General features: G+C 35.3%; 1 protein-coding gene across 1 annotated transcript in view; it reads left to right on the forward strand.

Annotated features, from left to right (window-relative positions):
- LOC119696064 (contactin-associated protein-like 4) overlaps window positions 1-22,226 on the forward strand; it is a 192,190-nt gene that overhangs the window by 129,593 nt on the left and 40,371 nt on the right. Inside the window, exons 5-10 of the mRNA XM_038125580.1 lie at window positions 2,661-2,864; window positions 3,038-3,222; window positions 4,923-5,066; window positions 8,089-8,350; window positions 14,473-14,619; window positions 19,858-20,029. Coding sequence (XP_037981508.1) covers window positions 2,661-2,864; window positions 3,038-3,222; window positions 4,923-5,066; window positions 8,089-8,350; window positions 14,473-14,619; window positions 19,858-20,029 — 1,114 coding nt within the window. The remainder of the gene's footprint in view (window positions 1-2,660; window positions 2,865-3,037; window positions 3,223-4,922; window positions 5,067-8,088; window positions 8,351-14,472; window positions 14,620-19,857; window positions 20,030-22,226) is intronic.

A 22,226-nucleotide genomic window follows, 5' to 3' on the forward strand; every position in this document is an offset into this window, starting at 1 on the left:
AGAAAAAGAAAAAGAAAAAGAAAAAGAAAAAGAAAAAGAAAAAGAAAAAGAAAAAGAAAAAGAAAAAGAAAAGAAAGAAAGGTTTTCTACCTCCAAGTGTGTTCAACCTGCCTTCATATGAACTGATAAAACATCTGCATGTGCCATGACTACACTGCAAATACTCTGTGCTGAATCTCAGCCCAAAATCTGTCTGAAGCCTCTCCCTGATAGTTCTTTCTATTTAGTGTGTACAAAAGAGAACAATGAATCTCTACTGACATTTCCTGTGTCTTGTTCCTGAAATGCCAGATTGTGACAATTAAGCCATGTAAAACACAGTTAAGGTTAAGCTAAGTCATGACACTAAAAAAAAAGGGATATTAGGAATGTGTTTAGCTTACAATTTCCCTTCTTCATTATAGTACTCTATTATTTCATGCTCTGAAAACCAGTTGTCTAAAAATAGAAATCAAAGGAACAAAAAGGTGGGAATTTTTTCGGCATGGTCAGCAGAAAGATAGGTTTAAATCTGAAAATGACAAATGTATAAAGTTGTAGAATATAGGTAATTGGAAAATAAATATATAATGCACATTAAAAAATTTCAGTTATATAGGTTATGATACCTAACAAAAGTGCTGCAGATACTACTCAAACCCTTTTGTTTTCTATCACTTCTAATTGTATTGAGGCTTTTTCAGCATTTCCTACCTGGCTGAAATGCTTTAAGTCCACATTACAGTTACATCAGTCAAAGAAAGGACTTCATATCCTCTTCATAACTGGAATAAAGGCCAGTTGGTTTGCATTGGTTTAAGTTGTTTTTTTTTCTTCTTTATAGAACATTAGCATTGATTTCAATAGATATAAAGATAATTTTTTTTTTCTAAGACATTTTAGCTAAAACTTTTGCTCAAGATCACTAGGAGTCTTGGTCCTGTGGTATGTGAGGCTTCCAGAATTTCCACTTTCTCAGGGGCATTTTGTTATTTCCAAAGATATTTCCATAGTGCACTAAGATTTATATCACAATAATTTAAGGAAGACACTGCCAATTCTGGAAACAAAAGATCAGTGTTCATAAAACAAGTCCACCTGTTTTATTTTTCTTATTTACAACAGTAGGGAAAATCCATGTAGTGGATTTTGAAGTCCAGCAAGTTGCAAGTATTTGGTAAATAAGAGAGGAAAATCTTATGGTACTCTGGGTATGTGCTCACATTCTCTTTATTCTTATAACCCTGCAGGACACCCAAGCTGTCTTTCTCACAACTCTTTAAATATATTTCTAGGGGTAATGCATGGATGGTGAAGACAAGACCTGTGTGAGAAATGTTACAAGAATTTTGATTGCCATCTGCAACCCTTTCACAATCTTCATTTATTCATGGGGTGAGGGCAGGGGCAAAATTTAATTTTGTATATTTTCCAAATTTAGACAAAGCAGATATTGTTTCTTAGGAACTAGTGCTGCAAAATAGTGTAAAGGATTTTGGAGAGCCATGTTAATGTTGTTTATGCTCTTGTCCCTGTAAGAAGAGTATGTTCCCAATCCTATGGTTATCACTGCCTACTAAGTTAGCTGGTTTGATAGATATATACATAACTGTACAAGTGGTCTTATTGAAGACTTTATTGAAGCTATTCTACATCACATTCATTATTTAAATTCAACATTAATTAACACTTTTGCTGCCCACATTCATTCAATGCAAAGTGAAGTAAAGTAGTTAATCAAGGGTTTATATTTAGGTATAACATCATATTTATTCATTGTACATTTGATAAATTAATTCTTCATTATCAAGATATAAAGAAAATCAAGAAACTATATTTAAAAACATAACTGTATTCACTTGACAAGAGCTTTGTGAAAATGGAATATAAATTACTAACCTAAAGTACAAGAGTGAATTTGAATTTGTTCCATTTCCATGCTGAAAATGTGGAGAAATCTTTTTAGTGAAATTATATAAAGTTAGTAAACAGATAATGGGCTTCCCTTGACTTGCAAGAATTCAACCAGTCAGTTGAAAAACAACTTCATATTTTATTGAGTATCCTTTACATCTTCATTCACTTCAGAAATGTATTTTTCAAGGGTAATTACTTTTTTCTTCATTACATATGAACTGTGAATACTCTATGAGCTTTTTATAGTGTTATCAGTTCCTTGGTGTGTGTCTTGTTCAATCTGTACTGATTTTGATGGATATTATTTTATACTATTGGGATTAAATTAGTTAGCCCTATTTTCTTCCCTTTCTGAAGGTCAAAAGCAGCCTTGGCTTTTTTTTTTTTTTTTTTTTTTTTAATCTTGATTTTAGTCACTGGAATGAATTGCACATAAATTAATAGTGATTTTCAACCTAAGAATACAAATAAAACCAAAAATGGTCAAAGTACTTTATAGCTCCAAGGAAAGGAAGACCAGCATATGAGAACATTATTAGATTTGAATAGAGGCCAGATCTCTTCTCACATGGTTTTATTTTCTAGTTATACCATCATCATTAAAACACAACAGTCTTAATATACGGGGGAAAATAAAGTACAATTTACTGTGCACAAGTGATCTAGAGATGTTAGTGATGAAACTTCATACCATATTGAAGTAACATGCAACTGTTTCTTTTAGACATAGCATTATACATTATCTTTCATTTCTTTACTTCTAGGGTCTGAGGTGGTTGGCTTTGATGGGAAAAGTTGTCTAATTTACACATTAAATAAAAAACACATTAATGCACTGAAAGATGTGATTTCTCTGAAGTTTAAGACAATGCAAAGTGATGGAATTCTCCTCCACAGAGAAGGACAAAATGGAGACCACATCACCATGGAATTAACTAAAGGGAAGCTGTCCCTACTCATTAATTTAGGTAACAGCTATAGTCTCATAAAGTCTAATATAGTTACTAGGCATTACTTGACTAAAACTTCTCTTAACATGTTAAGTGGATTTTAATGTATAAAGTATGACAAACTAGCTGTATATTTTTGAATAATTATATTTTTAAATGAAATTAATAGTTTTTATTTTTCTTCTTTCAAGGTGATACTAAAACTCATCCTTCTAATGCCCAAATTAATATTACGCTGGGCAGCCTTTTGGATGATCAACACTGGCATTCTGTTCTCATTGAGCATTTTAACAATCAAGTAAACTTTACAGTGGATAAACACACTCATCATTTTCATGCAAAAGGAGAATTCAGTTATTTGGACCTTGATTATGAGGTGTGAAAATTACCTTTCCTTTATTCCATTTATTACCTTTGTTATGCAAATGTACTGAAACAGGCAAAAGAAACAGAACTTAAGGAAGTTTGTAGTCCTTAAGACCTTGGGGATTTTCTGTCTCTTAAAGGAATGAATCAAAGAAAAAGATGTTCTTGGAGTACAAATCTTCCACTAGACTCAAGTCAGTATTTTCAAAAGATCATCTTTTTCATCTCAGAATTCATTATTTTAATACCTTTGTTTTAATAGAGCTGTAAATGTGATAAACAATATTGTAAACATAATGAGTGAGACACAATTCAATGCTATTATTTAGTGAATATTAATGTTATGAATATAATACTTGATGAAAATTGCAATGTCAGCATAAAAACCGTTGTAGAAATATTTATATCAATACTTAAATCCCTGTTAGATCTGAAAATTATACTTTGAAAAAATCTTTCTTGCACAAATAGTAGATTCATGAAAAGTAGTAAATGTAATATGCTGTGAAATTTTCCTGCCTGTGGTTAAAAATACCACTATTTCACAGTTGTAATGTGATGACTGGCTGCTTTATGTTTGCCCTATACTGTTTGTTGGGTAAGACAATGAGTGATAGAGCAGAATGTCAGGAACCCGCAGACTTTATTGTACTCATTCCAATTTTTAAGCATTTTAGAGTGAGATGTCATGATGTTCTGTGTCTGCATTATTCCATTTCAAAAATATCTGCTCAGAATTTCTGAATGTAAATCATAATATCAAAGTTTGGAGGATCATACTAATTAAAAAAACAACAACAACAACACAAAAGCGAGGGGGAAAATAACTGGTTGACAATTTGTTTTAAAACAAATTTAAAAATTAAAAGGTTAATAGTTTAGACTGAACTTTTTACAATGTTGGCTAGAATAGCTTTGAAATATGTGAACTCAAATGTTCACTTATACTGGAATCCTATTTCTGGTGATGTAAAACAGTTAAAACAGACTAGAGCAGAACTAAGGTCACCCTTGTGGCAATGCTTTTCTAAAATAATGTACTGCTTTCTAGCAGCTTTTGCCTTAGGGCAGGGATGTATTTAGACAGAATGATATTCTTGAATTTAGTAGCTCTCAATGGGTTTTTATTTTTGTTAAATCTTCCAATCTCTTTCTGAAACGAATAATTTTACAGCACCATACAAAGGAACTGCACAGCCTAAGCATTTTGAAAGGGGAAATGTGCCTCCTTTAGTTTGTTTCAAATCTGTCCTAGAATAATGTAATTTGATGCACTCTTGTTTTCTATTATAGAAAATGGTGTACATAGAGTGGAGAAGTTAGGCTCAAGTTTCCAAATAAATTGTTGCTAATTGTCTTCTCCCTTTTTACACTGTTTTGCGTAGTCTTCTTGTACTTGGCCTTGTCCTTCTGCTCCTTGGTTTCACAGCTGTAATGGACCCTGAAAACTGATTCAAGACACAGATACATCAGAAGAAGAGAAAAAAAAGCCACAATGTCAGAATGATTTGCTACATACATTTGACTTGATATAGCCTAATTTTTTGTTAGCCTAGTCTTTTAATATGAAGATGTGATACAGTGAAATACACCAGAAGTAGCATATTCATTATAGGCCAGTCTTTGACTTCTCTTCTGCTCTTACATATAGTCAACTTTTTCCTTAGAAAATTACTTAATAGTATTATTGATTTCTCTTCTCTTTCTAAGCTCAGCTTTGGAGGGATCCCAGTGCCTGGAAAATCAGGGACATTATCACGCAGGAACTTTCACGGCTGTTTTGAAAATATTTATTATAATGGAGTGAACATCATTGACCTGGCCAGGAGGCATAAATCTCAGATCTACATTGTGGTAAGAGATTTATAGTTAAGAAAGAACAAATTACTAAAACAGAGAAAAAAGATCGCAACCACTTTCAAATCCAACCTGTTAGAGCATGTTTCTAGTAAAATCTATGTTAGGTAATGAAAGAAAAATTAAGTAATTACCAAGTTGGGCTACTTTTCATTTTATGCTGAGTAGACTCATCCTAGTAGAAAAGGCAGGATCCATTTTATTCTTGAGATCTTTAGATGATGTTTCAGTATGTCTGATATCACAGTTTTGTGTGCTTCCTAACTGGGTGACAAAAGTCAGTGAGTAACAAGATGTGTCAGAAATCTTTGGCTTTGTAGCAGAGTAATAAAAATATGTATCTGACTAATAGGAACACCAGCAGTACATTTTTTAAGTTCTTTATTGCTGATGACACTGATCCACTTTGCCCAGAGTGTTATAATTTTGATAGATCAGTTCTGTTTTTCAATTTGTACTGATCTTTTTCTGAAGATCTTTAGTTTAGGTTGGTGGGTTTAATGTATCTATTATGATATGGCCAGGAGTCATATTGTCCAATATCCTACCCTTTAGAGAAACTGTTCCAATAACAAAACAAATGTGTTCTGTGTTACAAAAGGCTTTCTTGTGGGGACCTTTGGGCAGGTGCTGTTGGGGTGACCGCCTTCCCGAGAATGATCCCCTCCCGGTCCCAATGACCAAGTCCCACAGCCCACCTGGCACTGAGGCCCGGATGAAGTAATTCGCAGACCACCAGTAAAAGAAGGAGGACTCTCCGCTCAGTAGATCCAGCTGGGTTTATTGGAGGAAGGTCTGAGGGTCCAGAGGAGGTAGCAGGGAGCAGGAACAGGCTCGGACACAACCACAGCCAAAGGAGACCATAAGCAGAAGAGCCCAGATCACGGGAGGGGCCAGGGTATATAACAGGGGGAAGGTAGGAGTGGTTAGGGTACAGAGTGTCCAATGGGAAAAGGGGTTATAGGAGGGACTGAGGGAGAATGACATGGATTGCTTCAATGGGGGAACAGAGTGGGAGGGGCTCTCACAAGAGGGCCAATGGAGGAATGGGGAGTACAGAACCTTCCAGAATCTGGGAAGGGACAACAGTTGACTGACAACAGTGAATTAACATTGCCAGGCGAGGAACCATGGGAAATTGTTCTGGTCTCTCGCTGTAACTTCTAACAGTATCCTCCCATGGCATCTTAGGTTCAGCCTGCCCATGGCTGTCTCCCACACTTTCTAGAAATTTTACTGAGTCTTTGCTGTTGGTTTTGGGTTTATTTTTTCCCCTAGTACAACAAGGGTCATCTCTCTTTGTAACATGGGCTTATTTAGTAGCAGGAAATGCAGAGGTGTCATAGAAATAAACTTAAAATAATTAAAAATGTATTAAATGCTTTCGTGATCCAAATATTTTAACTTGGATTTCTGTTCAGAATATGAAAAATTGCATTTGGTCTCTGTCATAGGAGAAATTAATGAGAGGCATCTCCTCTCATGTGAAATTCCCTTGAAATATTGCAAAATTATCCAAGCTTGTACCTCTGCATAGTATTCTGTCCATGATGCTTATGAATATTGGGGAATGAGCAATTATAGAAGGTTCTTTGTGGACTAGTAGAAGGGGGTCTATGAAATTATCTGTAATAGGAAATTTCATTACTTTCATGTCAAATGTTTAAAATTGTTGTGCTGCTTTCAAAAGTATTTAGGAGACATTTCATATAATAGATAATATAGAAAGAATCTCTGTTACCACAGAATCCCTGTTAAATAGGCACTTTACTGGGGGAATCTGCAAATGGCCAGTTTTTAGCATTTAACAAGGCTTTTATAATCTGATGTGTACGTTTTCACTATGTGTCAGTTTAGCTGACTATTCATTTCTGTACAGCTGAGTTCATAAGACAAAACTTTTACTTATTTATCTATTTTTCTTGAAGAAAATGAAAACTCATGACCTTTAATACTTTGCCACACCAGGGACTAGTGAATATTTTTCTTAAATTGATTTTAAAGCTACTTAATGTGTGGTCAAAATTTTATGTATGCTCAAAAGTTTAAAACCTCTTAGCATTGAACAGAAATTAGGTGCACTTTAAATTTCAAAACCATTAATCTTTAGTAATCCTTTTCCAGAACAAATTAATTATAGTTCAGATGGTGTTAGCAAGTCATTAGATCAGAGTGTACAATGTACTACTATCAAGCACCATAAAGTGTTAACTAATTCTGACACCAGATGCAAAAAAATGCATTATTCTCATTCCATATTTTTTATCTGCATCACTCAGTACAAGTACAGATGCAGGTTACTCTCAGAGTTTCTCAGTGAATTCCGCCACAAGTTTACCTAAGAAACAGTTATTTCAGAAGAAGGTAAGCACAAAATAAATGCTAGGTGCATAAATCCTACTCATCATCTAGTCCATATGGGCTCGCTTGAAAACACATTCCCTCTTAAATTAAGAAGTATGTGTTGTGCATTTGTAAGTAGCAAGAGTTTATATGTTGAATTTTTCTGTTTGTGAAAATAAATACTGAAGTTGGTGCACATCTCCAATTGCATTAATTTGGAATTCTTTTTTCTTAAATTCAACAGCGTCTTAAACAATCAGTGCCAGCTCAACATTCTTCTCTGCATCTAAGCATTTAGACGCGTGTACATGCTTACGTGCAGTCAGTGGCATGGCATTTATTTGTCATTGAAGAATTAGTCAAGTTCCTAATGCTTACTGAGGCTGAGCCAAGCTAGGAACAAAACAGATCTTTCTAAGTCCTGAAGTAGCATTAAATCAGCCTCGTAATATAGGATCTTACGCCATTCCCTCAAAGGTCCTTGCTGCTCTGTGCAGGCAGATGAGTCTACTCTGATCAGACAACAATGTTAACATTTCTCAAACTGATGATGTTCATGTTTGAATTTTAGACTAATACATCCAAGTACTATGTACCGTGTTTTGAAACTCTGCAGTTTCCATGGAGAAATACTCATGACTCTTGCTAATGCCATATTTGTTTTATTTATTTCTAGGGCAATATGTCCTTCTCATGTTTAGAGCCACAGGTGGTTCCTGTGACATTTCTGAGCTCCAGCAGTTTCCTGGCACTGCGAGGCACATCAGGACAAGATGAAGTATTTGTCAGTTTTCAGTTTCGCACTTGGAACAAGGAAGGACTTCTATTATCCAGTAAACTGCACCAGTCTTCAGGTGGTTTCCTCTTATATCTGAGTGATGGGAGAGTCAAAATCAATCTTCATAAAACAGGAAGAGTACTGAGTGACATTGCTGCAGGTATTACAAGATTCCTATGCATAAAGGGAAAAAAAAATTAAAGTTATTTATGTAGTACTTGCTTTCTTGACTTATTTTTCTGATTAGTTTGTGTGCAACTGTGCTTTACTTGTGGGAATTTTACACCAAATTATTTCTAAATGCTTTCTTTTCTCACAAACATACCTATTCTTTTGTTCCCCATGAGTGAGCAGAAATTACTTGCAGTAATATAGACTGAAAAATTGAGTTCTTAGCTTAACATGCATACAGTACGTACAGCTCATGTGTATAACCTGGCAAATCTAAGCAGCTTTTTCCATTGTGAAGTGTAAGAAATTTAGTCTCTGACTCTGTCAAGCTAAGTCATTAAGACGTTTTTCGCCATTTGTCTGTGCTTTCAAAAGGTATCAAGTAACGATTCTTTTATAAAGTTATACATCACTATAACTATAATGCCTGTTATTTTTTAGAGTTCTTAATTGCAGAGATATCCATTAATCTGGGACAGTGGATGCCCAATATCAGATTGAGTTTCAGAAAACCAGGGCAAGTTTGAGTCTATGATTTAAAAAAAGGGGAACTTGAGGAAAATGAGTAACTGAGAGCTAAAGGGTCACTTTTGTTAGTTAAACACCGAATCGAGACTAGATAATCTACTTTTGGTAGTTCACTGCTAGGCATCCCTCAGGGTAAAACAGATTTTCAGAAGGCTAGTACCTAGTCTAGTCTTCTGATGAGTAATTTCACCCTTGGCAAACAAATATGTCAAGACAAAAGGATGAAGCTACTATAGTGAATACACAGTCATGTTAGAGAGTATTCAGTTGGGATTCTAAGGAGATTCCAGCTTTAACTTTCTCTCTGCCTGGCAGGAATGGGAGTAAGTATTTCACAGAGAGTCTCTTCAGTTTTTCTGAGCACTGTTGGCAGTTGATGTAGGAACAGCAAGATTGTTGACCCAGTCAGGAATCTCCATCTTTCAGGAAATATGACAGCAGCACAGAAAAACATCGTCTCCACCTTCAGAGGCTTTTTATAAAATGTTGAGATCCAGTAACATCCCCATGTAATAATATCATCACCTTCACCTAGCAGCTCTCCATCAGTATTACACTATTCTCTGACTTTCCATGCATCACAGCTGCCTCAGAGCTTCTCATTACTTATGCAAACAAATTTAATTTTGCCCTTAACTTGTAGATGGATTATATGATGTGATATGATATGATGAGTCCTAAGACAGGAAAAAAGACAATAGAGATTAGGTGGATAAAAGGGATTATAAGGAATATATGATAAGAAGAAATTGAGGCAGGGGTTGGAATGATTTCTGTATGGACAAAGATGTCCAGAGTCCACTAGCTGGAGGAATATATTGTGGAAGCAATGGTGAATTTGGATGCAGAAAATACATTTATGATATCCAGAACATCACTTGATCTTTGATTCATTTTGACCCATACGCAAGCCTGTTTTTTCCTTTTCATATTCACAAAGCAGAGTATTATCAGTGTAAAAGGAGCCAAGTTAGTTCCAGTTATGTAACAAAAACCAAGTGAGAAACTCCCAAACTAGTTATAATCAGTATAAAGACAAAATAAGTATCAACTGATCTAAATTGCTCTCCAAACTTATTCGGTGGTATGATGCAAAGGGAGCAAAGCAGAATGAAGCAGGACAGAGAAACAGCCAAAGGATTTGAACATGAGGTCTCCTTAATCTTTGTTCCATGCCCCTGTTTCTTTGATTGATTCCTTACTTCAAATCCTCTTAATAAATTAAAATTCCTTCCCTTCCTTGAGGAGGAAGGGAAGGGAAGGGAAGGGAAGGGAAGGGAAGGGAAGGGAAGGGAAGGGAAGGGAAGGGAAGGGAAGGGAAGGGAAGGGAAGGGAAGGGAAGGGAAGGGAAGAAGAAAGAGAGAGAGAGAAAAAGAAACAGTGAAGTTCATTGTGTTTCTACAGGTGTATAACAATTACAAGTAAAATTTTAAACCGTTTATTATTTTAACTCAGGAAAAGACTATAAGCCTCTAATGACCACAGATAATGTTGAAATTTACATAAATACTTTGATCCTGTTCCTGTGGGTGATAATAGGAATGGCCCTGGTATTTTTTATTTTCTAAAATAACTGATGCACAAAGAGTACCACTTTAATGACAAGAGATTTCCCTAGGCTTACCATTTGAAAATGTCAATTTGTTAGTAAGAATGTCAGTGGTATGTAGTTAGCAGTGATGAATTTGGTTTTTTAGGAGCTACTTCAATTGCTGTTAAATTAGGTGATGTATGTTAAAGAAACTGTGGCCATGCACTGTCATTTTAGCAGACTGGCTGATGGTGGAGGCCCTTTTAACAGCAGTAGGTAGACTTGTACATCGGGTAATTTATTCAATTTCAAAGCTGCAACGCAATACGTAAAGTATTAGTGTAAACATTCCAAAATAAATCTTGACATTCTATGCTGAAACAGAATTTAGTGTTCTTATGCTAGGTTAAGCTTTCCGTTCATAATGTCTATCAGGAGGAATTGTGTTTGTCTTTGTAAAGGCAAGAGCTACAGCAAAATCGTCTTATTCTCTTCTGAGAAGGAATTTATCTAACAAAACCATATGGGAAACTTTTCCTTGAGTTTTTGAAGTGTTTGTTGTAGCAATCATTGAAGCAATTCAAGTCTGCATTTGGAGGTTGAGTAATTAAACTATGGATGGTTGTACAGAAAATTTGCTGTCCTACAGGCAAGGACTTATGACCTGACTTTCACACACACAGACACACACAGACACACAGACACACACACACACGTAATATTTGGTAAATAAATCTGCGCATATTTCTTTGTACACAAGTCTTAAATTAATTATCCTGTGTTTTTTAAGAACTTCTTTAACCATATAAAACCAAGGAGAATGGCTTATCGTTTCATAACTAATTAAGTTATAGTAAGTTCTATCTTTCTTTGGCAGAATGGCTGCTTGATGTCTTTCATTTGTAGCCTCTCTTGCAAGTGGTACATCAAATATTCACAAAGAAGTAACGTAGATTTAAAAAAAAGCAATCCACACAAAGTTAATTTGTTTTGAATTATGACACCAAATGGAATTACAATATGTGTAAATGTTGGATCTTATTACTCAGTTTCCTCCATGACTCTCTGTTTCTATGCAACTTTTAATTTCCATGCAGCTTTTAGCTAAATGATATTAATAGTAATGGGATTTCATTGTTATACTTCAGACAAATCTATTAACTACTCTAATTTTTTTTTTTTTGTTTCTGACTGATCTCCTAATCATTTATATACACTGCATTTTGTACATGTGTTCCTGAGGTCAGGTATCATTGTTCTGCAAGACATCCCATAGAACCTATTTTAATACTTAGACTTAAAATTATGGAACTAGTGAGAATAAAAAATGGACATCTTGTTTAACAGCTACCTTATTATGTACTAAAAATAATTGCTTTGTTTTTCTATTTGTTTGTGGTTAAGAATTTTTCTAACTCACACTAGAGACAATGTAAGTTTCAGATGGAATGTAGACGTTGGTAGTCCACTGGCCTCTTCCACTTAGATGCTTTACCACTCAGTGGCTCCACACAAGCAAATGTGAATTTAGTCAACGTTCTCAATTCAAGGGCTAAAATGAACAGTTTTCTTCAGAGTGTCTTGTGCTCCCACAGTGGCATTCCTTAGTTCTCAGACTTAATAAAAGGGATTTCTAGAAAGTTTTAACTTCAGCTATATGAATATTGTTGAATATCTCTATCTATGCCAACCACTAAGAAGGGGAGATAAAATAGCTATTCCAAAATCATATAGTAGGTCAGGAAGGTGAATTACAATCAACAAACCAATAAGTGTAAAATTCATATTATAATGTTCCAGTAATGAAAACTTCTGATAGTCTGAAATACCGTTCTTTATATGTTAGGACAGTGTCTTACCTACCTTCATAGTCAAATATTTCAAGGTTTGGAATATGGTTTACCCACCAGCACAAGAAGCCACTGAAGTAGCATGCACAACTAAGAATTAAAAGCAGTTATCCTTGTAAAAATTAAAATAAAGTGACAGAGTTTATTGCTAGATTTAGTATTTTTAGTAATGACAAAGGTAGTGAGATCAAGTGTATCCTCAGCAAGTTTGCTGATGGCACCAACCTGAGTGGTGCAGTTGATTCTCTTTATGGAAGTAATGCAACCCTTGGTAGATTTGAAGATGGAGGATGCTTGATAGACTTGAAGAAGGGACCCATGTGAAGCTCATGAAGCTCAGCAAAGCCACATGTGAGTTCCTGCACCTGGGTTTGAGCACCCCCCAGCATCAGTACAGGTGGGGGGAGGAAGGGATTAAGAGCAGGCTTGCCAAGAAGAACTTGAGGGGGCTAGTAGGTGAGACCCCCACCTCAAGAACTCCTTCAAGCTCTAGGATCCCCAACACAAGAAAAACATGGTCCTGCTAGAGGGAGACTGGAGTAGGGCCATGAAGATTATAAGAGGGCTGGAGCACATCTCCATGAAGACAGGCTGAGAGAGTCAGTATTGTTCAGCCTGGAAAAAAAACACTTCAGGGAGACCTTATTGTGGCGTTTTAGTACTTAAGGCCCATAACAGAGATTTTTATTCTTTTTTCCTCCAAGTATCAGGCAGAACAAGAGGTAACAGTTTTAAAGTGAAACAGGCTATATTTACATGTTCCACTCCTGGAAATGTTCAAGGTTGTGTTGTATGGGGGTTTTGGCAACCTGATCCAGCAAAAAAAGTCCCTGCAAAGAGGGGCATTGATTGAACTGGTTTTAAAGGTCACTTGCAGCCCAAAATGATATATGATTCCATGATTCTTTAATTTCTAAAGGAAGAGATAATGTATTAAAATGTTGTGACTGAGGAAAATTTTAATCACTTGAAGTACCCATGAGAGGTTGGGGCTAAAGCAAAAAGTTTAGGATTTCTTGTTACATATTCTCTAATAAATATGCTGATTGAAGTAAGGAAAAAATTAGAGAGAAGGTGTATAGGACTAATATTATCTTAAATATATTGGAGATATTATCTAGGTGTTAGTTCATCTGAGTTTGCAATGTCCTTCTAGGGTTTATCTCTTCATTTTATTACAATCTTGTATTTAGATTATGGTAATCAACAATCTATGGATCCTAATTATGCTATAATTTTGCTATTTGAAACTTATCATCTTTTTTATTTTTTTTCTTTCTGTTTGAATGAATTTCTTAACTCATGGACTGTTACTGCAGCATATACAGCATGTTCTAGAGAGGGCTACATGAAATTTCAAGAGGGAAATCATAGATCACAAATCATAGGCACTCTGCAGTCAAGAAAAATGCTTTGCCTAATTTAAAGATTGTATTCTTTATTCTTCACTGAAAGAAGTACCTCTGTTCTGAAGAACACTCAAGAAAATGATTGACTTTAAGCACTTGTTAAAGACAATAACATGGTTACATGCTTACCCTGTGTAGAATTTATTTATGTATACATAAGTGCTTTTAGGAATCAGGGCTATAGGTTTATTGCTTTGTGGCAACTTGCACCTACACAACCAGGGGTAATTTAAATTTGTGGTCATGTCTAAACTCTCAGAATATTTTCCCACACATGTCCAATAAAAGAATAGGCTGAAAGCAAAATTGTCTTGTGATGTTGACATGATGATTACTGAAGCTCTTAGTATCTGCAGTATTTTGCTATTTTGCCATATTGTAATATAATGACCACTTTGTACAGTGTAATAAAAATATGTACTATGTGTAAAATACTGTATCCACCATTACAATGATGTTTTAATGATAGCCTCCTTGGATTGGGAGGATAGTCTTCACAATCATTACATTAAATGAATATATTACAGGTAATTAGGCTACAACAATAGTACTACAACACTAAGACTTATTCACTGAAGTAGCTTTATTTTTTTTATCAAATGTGAAGCAAAGTTCTATCTTCACAAAAGATACTTGTGCTTATTAAGTTCTTTTTCATTTTACTATCACTTGGAGATTTTATGTGGGCTATGATTGCTCTCTTGGTTCCTTCTCCTTTCAATTCTAAAACATTTAGAAAGTATAATAATAGGTGGAAGTTCATGCTAAATTTTGGGGTTTATTTTTCTTTCAGGTGCTGGATTAAATAACGGCCAGTGGCATTCTGTATCTCTCTCTGTCAAAAGGAATCGTATCAGTGTAAGAGTGGACAATGATGTGACCTCGTCTGCTCATGCCTTCATACCTCTTCAGATTTATTCAGATGTTTTCTACTTTGGAGGTGAAACATCGTTGTTTGTTTACAAAGGCAATATCCAACAGTTAGACATCAATTTTTTCCTGACATGTCTAATTAAATGAAAATAACTGTTTGGCTTGCTTCAAGTCTTCTTTGCCTAGCTTGGTTCAGGCACTATTATGATGTTTTCAGTTTTCTTTGAATTTTACCATGTTGGGTAGAAAAAATCATCACCCTACATTCTTGGTCACTTTTTAGATTGTCATAACTTGTATTGTGTTCTGATAATTTAATATAGTCTGGCTGGCAATCAAACAGATACACAAAGGTTTCTCTTGTTGCAGACTTACTGTTTTACCAAATGAATATTTTGGAGTCTTCCACTGGAATGACTTCAAGTTTTCAGCTTAGGTATATGCTTATCTGTGTAAATACCCTCTTTGTATGATACACAGTATAACTTTCTACTTTTGATGAATATAATTTGTGCCTAAAAACCTATATGTACATATGTCTTCATTTCTCTCAGAATATTAACAGTCATCTGTCATCAAGGGATTATGTCATTAATGACATGTATAGTTACTGATAGAGTGGAACAGATTGTTCTGTTATACATATAATTCTTTGGGAATGGGCTGCATAGTAGCAATGATAAACATTACCTGAGTGCATTGTTTGCCTAATGCTTCTGCTCTTTTAAACATTAATGGTTGAATTATTAAATTATTAATTACTTCTTAATAATTCTCAAGTTTTGGAGAAAACTGAGAAGCTTATGTACAAAACACTAAATAAGTATGGAGCCAGTCATTGTCCACAGATCAATTCCTTTGAAACAATAGGTTTTAAGTAAATTTCATGTTTACAGATGTACACTTAGTACAGTAACTGCTACATGAGCATTCACATGAATGTTCACATCTGGAATCTGCCCCGTTATACTAAAAATACCCCTTGACTTGGCTAATAATCAGCAAAATCAGAGAAAGATGCAAAATATTAGTCTTGAATAACCCTTCTATGTTGGTTCAGGTTCCCAGATCTCTGATGAGGCGATTTTCACCGTCGCAGGGTTGATGGCATTTTCACCGTCGCAGGGTTGATGGCACAGATGAACAGTTCAGAAGGGATGTGGGGATTTATGAAAAACAGCACATTCAATTAAGTTGTAGAAGCACTTCTGTTTCTGTTTTGCAGTGTGGAGAGGACAAAATTCTATACTGGAAGTACCAACTGCATATATACCCCTCAGATTCTCTGATCTCAGCCTTATCACTGAAATCTGCAGCTCATGCAGCTCATACAAAAGTTAGGGAATTCTAGAAGTGGGTTTCTGTGTTTTGAAAGTTCTTTATTAAATTTTTATGTTATATGCTACTGTCAAAATGCAGACAATGCATTTTTATTTTCTTTCCAAATATATATTAATATTTACCATGTTTGTACTATTTGTTAAAATATGAGTATCAGCCTTTCAGGGGAGATGTCCTGGGGACATGGTGATTTGTTTACTTGTTTTAATGAATACAAATTATGCAGGAAATGTGTATGTTTAACTAGGAAAATGTGTAATAAACATGAAAATATTTTAGTGTTATGTCAGCACAATTTCTAGTCATGCCATCATCAAGGATCTCTAACCTCTCTCAGTTCTTGCAATAAAAACTCACTGCAACTATAAGGGAAAACAAGATCATTTAATATTGCCATAAGCACGTAATAGAAATTGAATGATTAAAGGATATCCTTTTCTCTTTAATATCCAGTCTACAATTGTAAGGAAACACAATTTAATTCATGTTAATGGTATTTGTCTGTTCTCTAACAGAAGACAATTTTTGAAAAAGATACACCAAGAAAAATATCTGAGACACAATTTTATAAAATAGCTATGCCAAAAAACTGCAAACTTTTCCTGCTTTCTCTGGCCTTTATTTATTTATTTGTATGTTTGTTTATCTATTAGGGAAATATTTCATTCTCAAATGCACATTATATTTTTCACCAGAAATGACAGAATTTATGTTATTGTTCAACTGTAGAATGCTGTAAACCATGTGGTTGAACCTGTAATTCATTTGTCTAACTGTGTGTGGTGCTGAAAACTTACTGTGCTCTTATTTTTACTTTTGCAAGTCTGCATATTTGTTGTTCTTAAAGCAACACAAGAAGTAGATAATAAACGTTTGCCTTTAGAAACATAACAATTTTGAACAGTTAGGTTCCTGAGCAGATTTATACACATTGCAAGTCTATTAACTAGTAAAATTTCAGTTTTAATGCATTTTCTAATCTATATTTCTCAAAAATATGTTTATGCTATTTATGTTGTTGCACACCTATTTGAATATATTTAGTAGTTTCCACTGTTATTTTGCTTTCCTGTATCATAACCCTCTCCACTGCCTTTACAAGACTTCAAAAGTACTCAAAAGGTCTTCAAATGCTGTGAATCAGAATGCAGTATTGTTTGACTCTGATCAAGGGATGGCCCTTGTGCATCATTGATGAAAAAATAATACTCCTTGGAAGACAAATAAAGCACAGTAGCGTAGTGTTTAGCTGCCACTGGGAAAAACTGCTCAATGTACTTGTTTTAAATCAAATCAGGATTAAAGCAATTTATTTATTTACTTTAAATGTTTACTCATTTGGCAATCAGTGAACAAGGCATTTCAGGACCAGTAAGACAATAGATAAACCACAATATTAAATTCTTACAGAATGTGTACATCCAGATGGTATGTAGTCTAAGCCTCAGTTCTAAACAAGTCTGATTAGATCAAGATGTACTGGGATGTGACCACTCAAGCCTTGTACAGCTGCAAAGATAGAAATCTTATAATTTCTTGGGGCAAATTGTTCTGATATGGACCACTGTCACAGTAAAAACACTTGTTGCTTGTGTCTTATGCCTTATGGTCCAAATTTGCAGGTTTATAGTTTTGTCCTTTGCCTCTTGCCCTGTCACCATGTACTGCTGGAAGTAGTCCTGCTCCATCTTCTCTGTGCTGTCTTATCTGATAGCTTTATCTTCTCTTCTTAAGACTGACTAGGCCCAGATCTCTCAGCCTCTCCTCATAACTGCATTCAGCTTCCAGCCATCTTGGAGGCCTCCTCTGGCCTCTCTCTAGGACACTGATGTCCTTCCTGCCCTGTGCTGGGGAGCCCAGAACTACAGCACTCTTGATACGGCCTCACAAGTGCCATGTTGCAGGAGGAACTACTTCCCAAGACTTGCTGACTATGCTGTTGGTAATACATCCCAGAATGGCATTGGCCTTCTGTGCTGCAAGAGCACTTCCCCAGATCATATTCCACTTGATGTTCCCTAGGATTTCAGGCCTCTCTCTGGATAGTTATCTTCCAGTTTGGATTGTTGCGTGGACTTGCTCTATATCAGATTAAAAATATTGATCTTGTTCCTAATAAATTTCATGGCAATCCTGTCCAGATCCCTTTGAGTTGCAGCCCTGCTCTCCAATGTTTTGTCCTTGCCTCTGGTTTAGTATCAGTTGCATGCTTGCTGAAAGTGCATGCTCCTCATCATCCAGATCATTAATCAAGACATTACAAATGTTGCTACTGATCTCTAAAGAATTTTCTGCTCAGTGATCATCAGCTGGACATTGCATCACCAACTGCCTGCTTATCCCACCCATATGTATTGTGAATCTGGTGGTAGGGACACTATAGAAAACTTTCAAGTCTTTGCTGAAGTCATGGTATGCAATACCCAGTGTTCTCCCTTTATCTATATTGTTCATCATTCAGGAAAGAAAAAAAAGACCTCAGTCAGGCATGATTTAACCTTGAAGCTAAAGTTAGCCAGTTAACTTCCTGTCCTTTGCATATTTAGAAATGGCTTAAAGAAGTTTTGCTCTGTAAATTTGCCAGGCACTGCAATAAGACTAACAGCCCTCTAGTTTCTTGAAGATGGGTGCAACTTTTCCAATTATCAAGAAGTTCAGCATATTGCCAAGACCCTTTGAGGATTAAAATGTTAATGAATTCACAATGACAGTGGCAGTCATTAAAATGGCATTGACCAGCTCCTGCAGCATGCTCAGGTGCACCTTGCTCCTTTACTGTGTTCCTTTACCATGGATACTACATTCTTTTTTTCATACTCTGCTGGGATATGGGAATCCTAAGGATCAGTTTTACTTTTTCATTTCCAGTAAAAGGAAACAATTCTTCTCTAGACCCTTGTCACTAAGTCCCCTGCCCCATGGGCTATATGGTTAGTATCCATAGTCTCTTTAGCCTTAGTTTTCTTACTGTTGTACCTACAGAAAATTTTTTGTTGCACCTCAACTTTTTTGGCAAGTTTTATCTCCGCTCAGTTTCCTAAGTGCATTCCTAGACATGCAGGTTATGTCTTTGTATTCCTGTCTGTGTTGCATATCACTGCTACCACATTTTGTGTGCTTTCTTTTTTGTGTTTGCACTCTACTCAGGAGCTCCATGTTTATGTTTGCATGCCTTATGCCATGCTCGATTAACTATTTTGATATTACTATGGGCTTCTCTTTTGCTCTGAAGAGCTATTTTGTTGAAAGCTATCCATCCCTTCTGCTCTCCAAGGCAATTTTTAATGATGTCCTCAGAAGAGATCCTGAACAGAAAAAAAATTGGCTCTTCTGAAGTCAAGAGTTATAATTCTGGAGTTTATTTCTTTCTCTCTTCTCTGTGGCTCATAAACTCCACAGCTTCACCTTCACGTTTGCTGTAACCAAGCCTGCCCTCAACCTTTAAATTTTCAACCATTTCTTCCTTGTCCATGAGTAGCAGGTTCAATGGAGCATCTCTCCTAGTTGAGTCATTGATGGTCTGCAACAAGCAGTTCCAGTACTTTACAAAATATTCTTAACAGCTGACAGAATAAAATCACTTTACTTAGTAACTGGGTGGGGTTTTTTGCTTATTTGATTTCAATTGTGACTTAAAACTTGTTCAGATCATGTGACCTTGTGTTGTAACCTAACATTCTGTTCATATCTTGATTCCACTTAGTGTTTTGGAGTTTTTGTTTAGGTTATCCTTTAACAAAATTTTTAGTGATGTTTTGCATATGCTTTAAAAACAGTAAGACTGCAGAGAAGTATTTCTTTTCAGTCATACAACCATGGCTTATCAGAAGAGCTTCTGGCTAAAGTCCTCCAATCACAAACTTTTAAATGTGTAGAGGTTATAAATGTTCAATTTACTTTTGCAGTATATAATGTTTTTAAATAAAGTATTTCTTTTCAGCTCCAGTTTTTATTCCTTTTTTAGGTTGTCCTAGCAGTGGAAACATTTCTGAATGTAATACCTCATTTGGTAGTTTTCAAGGATGCATGCGACATATTTCCATTGGTAACAAAGGAGTGGATATGATCTCTATTCAGCAAAATGGTTTTGGCAATTTCAGTGATCTTCAAATAGATTTATGTGGCATTACAGACAGGTGAGAAAATAATGTTTACTCTTTTTTTTTTCTGTATTTTGTTTCTAATAGTGATTTGATGACAAAGAACAGAACGCTTACAAAGTAGCATGCTGTTTCTTTTGTAAGAATTCAGAAATACAGAATAAATGCAGAATATGTAGCATATAGCAAATAGACTTCCTTTTACTGCAAATAAAATTAACGTTGAGTAAAGTTATTTTATGTTCCTGACAAATTTAAATATCTTGCTTTCTTTTCAAGTAAGCTGCAGACACAAATCCCCTACTGCAACCTGTAATCCTATCCACCCTTTAAAATACTATGTTTTTTACAAAAGTTACTATGGTTTCCTATATTTTACCTCTCCATAAACACAGTAGATAATATCCATAACAGTGAGTGAGCAATTGTCTTTTAGACCATGGTCAGAACTAATCAATAACTTGCCATTAGCATCTATCTAAAAGGATGGCTAGTTGAAGTGTCCCTCCCCAAAAAGAAAGTCACTCCCCAAAGAGGAAAGACTGTATACATTCCCAGAAATAGAAATGCATGAAGGAAAGACATTGCTGGACTTCAGTGTAGTGAAAGCAAAGGGTGTTGCAGTACAGCACAAGCTCATGAGAAGAGAGGGAGCGAACACACAGACAGTCAATGGAAGGAGAAGAGGGAGGAGAGAAGAAGAGAGTCTCTGTAGACTCCAGAGAATGCAGTCACAGGCAGTTATGCTGTCTTTAATCCCAAAGTGTTTTGCTTGCACCCAGGTGAAAGGCTGTACTGAAAGGACTCAGCAGACAGAGGAGAATTATGTAATTTTGAATAATTATCCCTCACTTTCTATATTTCTAGTCCTCATAAAGTGTCTTTTGAATTATAAGACTTTTCAAAAGTCTTTTATGTCTTTTTGGGAAAACACTGTAGGCAGAGATCTGCTTTAAGATCTGCTTTAAGACAATAGCCAGTTTCAGGATCAGTCACACAACCTTACTTCAGTGACCTGCAATCCATTCCTAGAGATACCACAGTATACAGCTATCCATGTTCTTATTTTGAAAACGGTCACTACTTCTTGTAGATGAAAGATGGAAAAAATACTAGTTTTTTACCTAATTCTTCATAAAGGTTTAAGGAGAGAAAAGTCCAAGATGAGGATAAAAGTTCTGCCTACAATGTGATCCTTTCAATTGTGTTTGTAGTGTGTATTCTCATGAATATTTCTGTACCTATCATACATTAAAAACATATGCAGTTCATATATATATATACATATATATATATATATATATATATATATATATATATATATATATATATATATATATATTTTTTTTGCTAATTTATCCCTTACTGAGCTAATCCTGACTTTGCAATAGGCACTAAGTGTGATAGACATGTGCCAAAACACAGTTTGGCCTCAGTCAAAACTTTACTGTATGGCTTACTGGGGACTGGGGATGCCACATTCATTGATGTTTCATTTTGCCTTTCTTTAATACTACTGCCTTTGACTTATTTTCTTACTTTTCAGTCATAACTCTCCTTCCTGTCCTCTTTGAAGGACCTCATGATACTTCCTTTCAACTTCTAAAGCACTGCTGGTTTTTGTACTCTAGAACTGACCTTACTTCTATTACACTGCTTATTTTCTTGTTTGTATGAAGACAAAATCAGGAAGAGAATCAGGTCAAAAGAGACTAATGTGAGAATCTGCATCTTCTTTAGTCAAGCACAATAAAGGATATCTAAGCAAGATTATGAGTGAAATATATCAATACGCTCACAATATAATTGATTCCAATTTCTGTCTGATTTAACATGAATTTTCCATTGTTCACAATAACTTTGGACCTCCTAAAATGGTCATCTCAGAGTTGCAGTTTAGAAGCCATTTCCTCATCCATGAACACAGACATATCTTATCAAATTTTTTAAGAAAGATGGTACATTTTTTTATGTCGGGATTCTAGCTGTTTTCTGTTTTGAATAGTCATAAGATGTAAGTTTGTACATGTACTTTTTAAAAAGATGGTAAGTGTACAAATAAACAAGAAATGATGTTTAAACCCACTCTGTAAATAGTTTATATAAATCCAGCATTATTTGGCGGATACAAGTGTCAGAACACTCTAACTCTTACTAATTTCTCACATTTTTTTTACTTGACCTTATATTACTTTCATACTTCATCAAAATTGTGTGTGTTTCCTCAAGATCA

Source organism: Motacilla alba, chromosome Z, assembly GCF_015832195.1.
Source record: "Motacilla alba alba isolate MOTALB_02 chromosome Z, Motacilla_alba_V1.0_pri, whole genome shotgun sequence".
NCBI classification, from domain to species: Eukaryota; Metazoa; Chordata; class Aves; order Passeriformes; family Motacillidae; genus Motacilla; species Motacilla alba.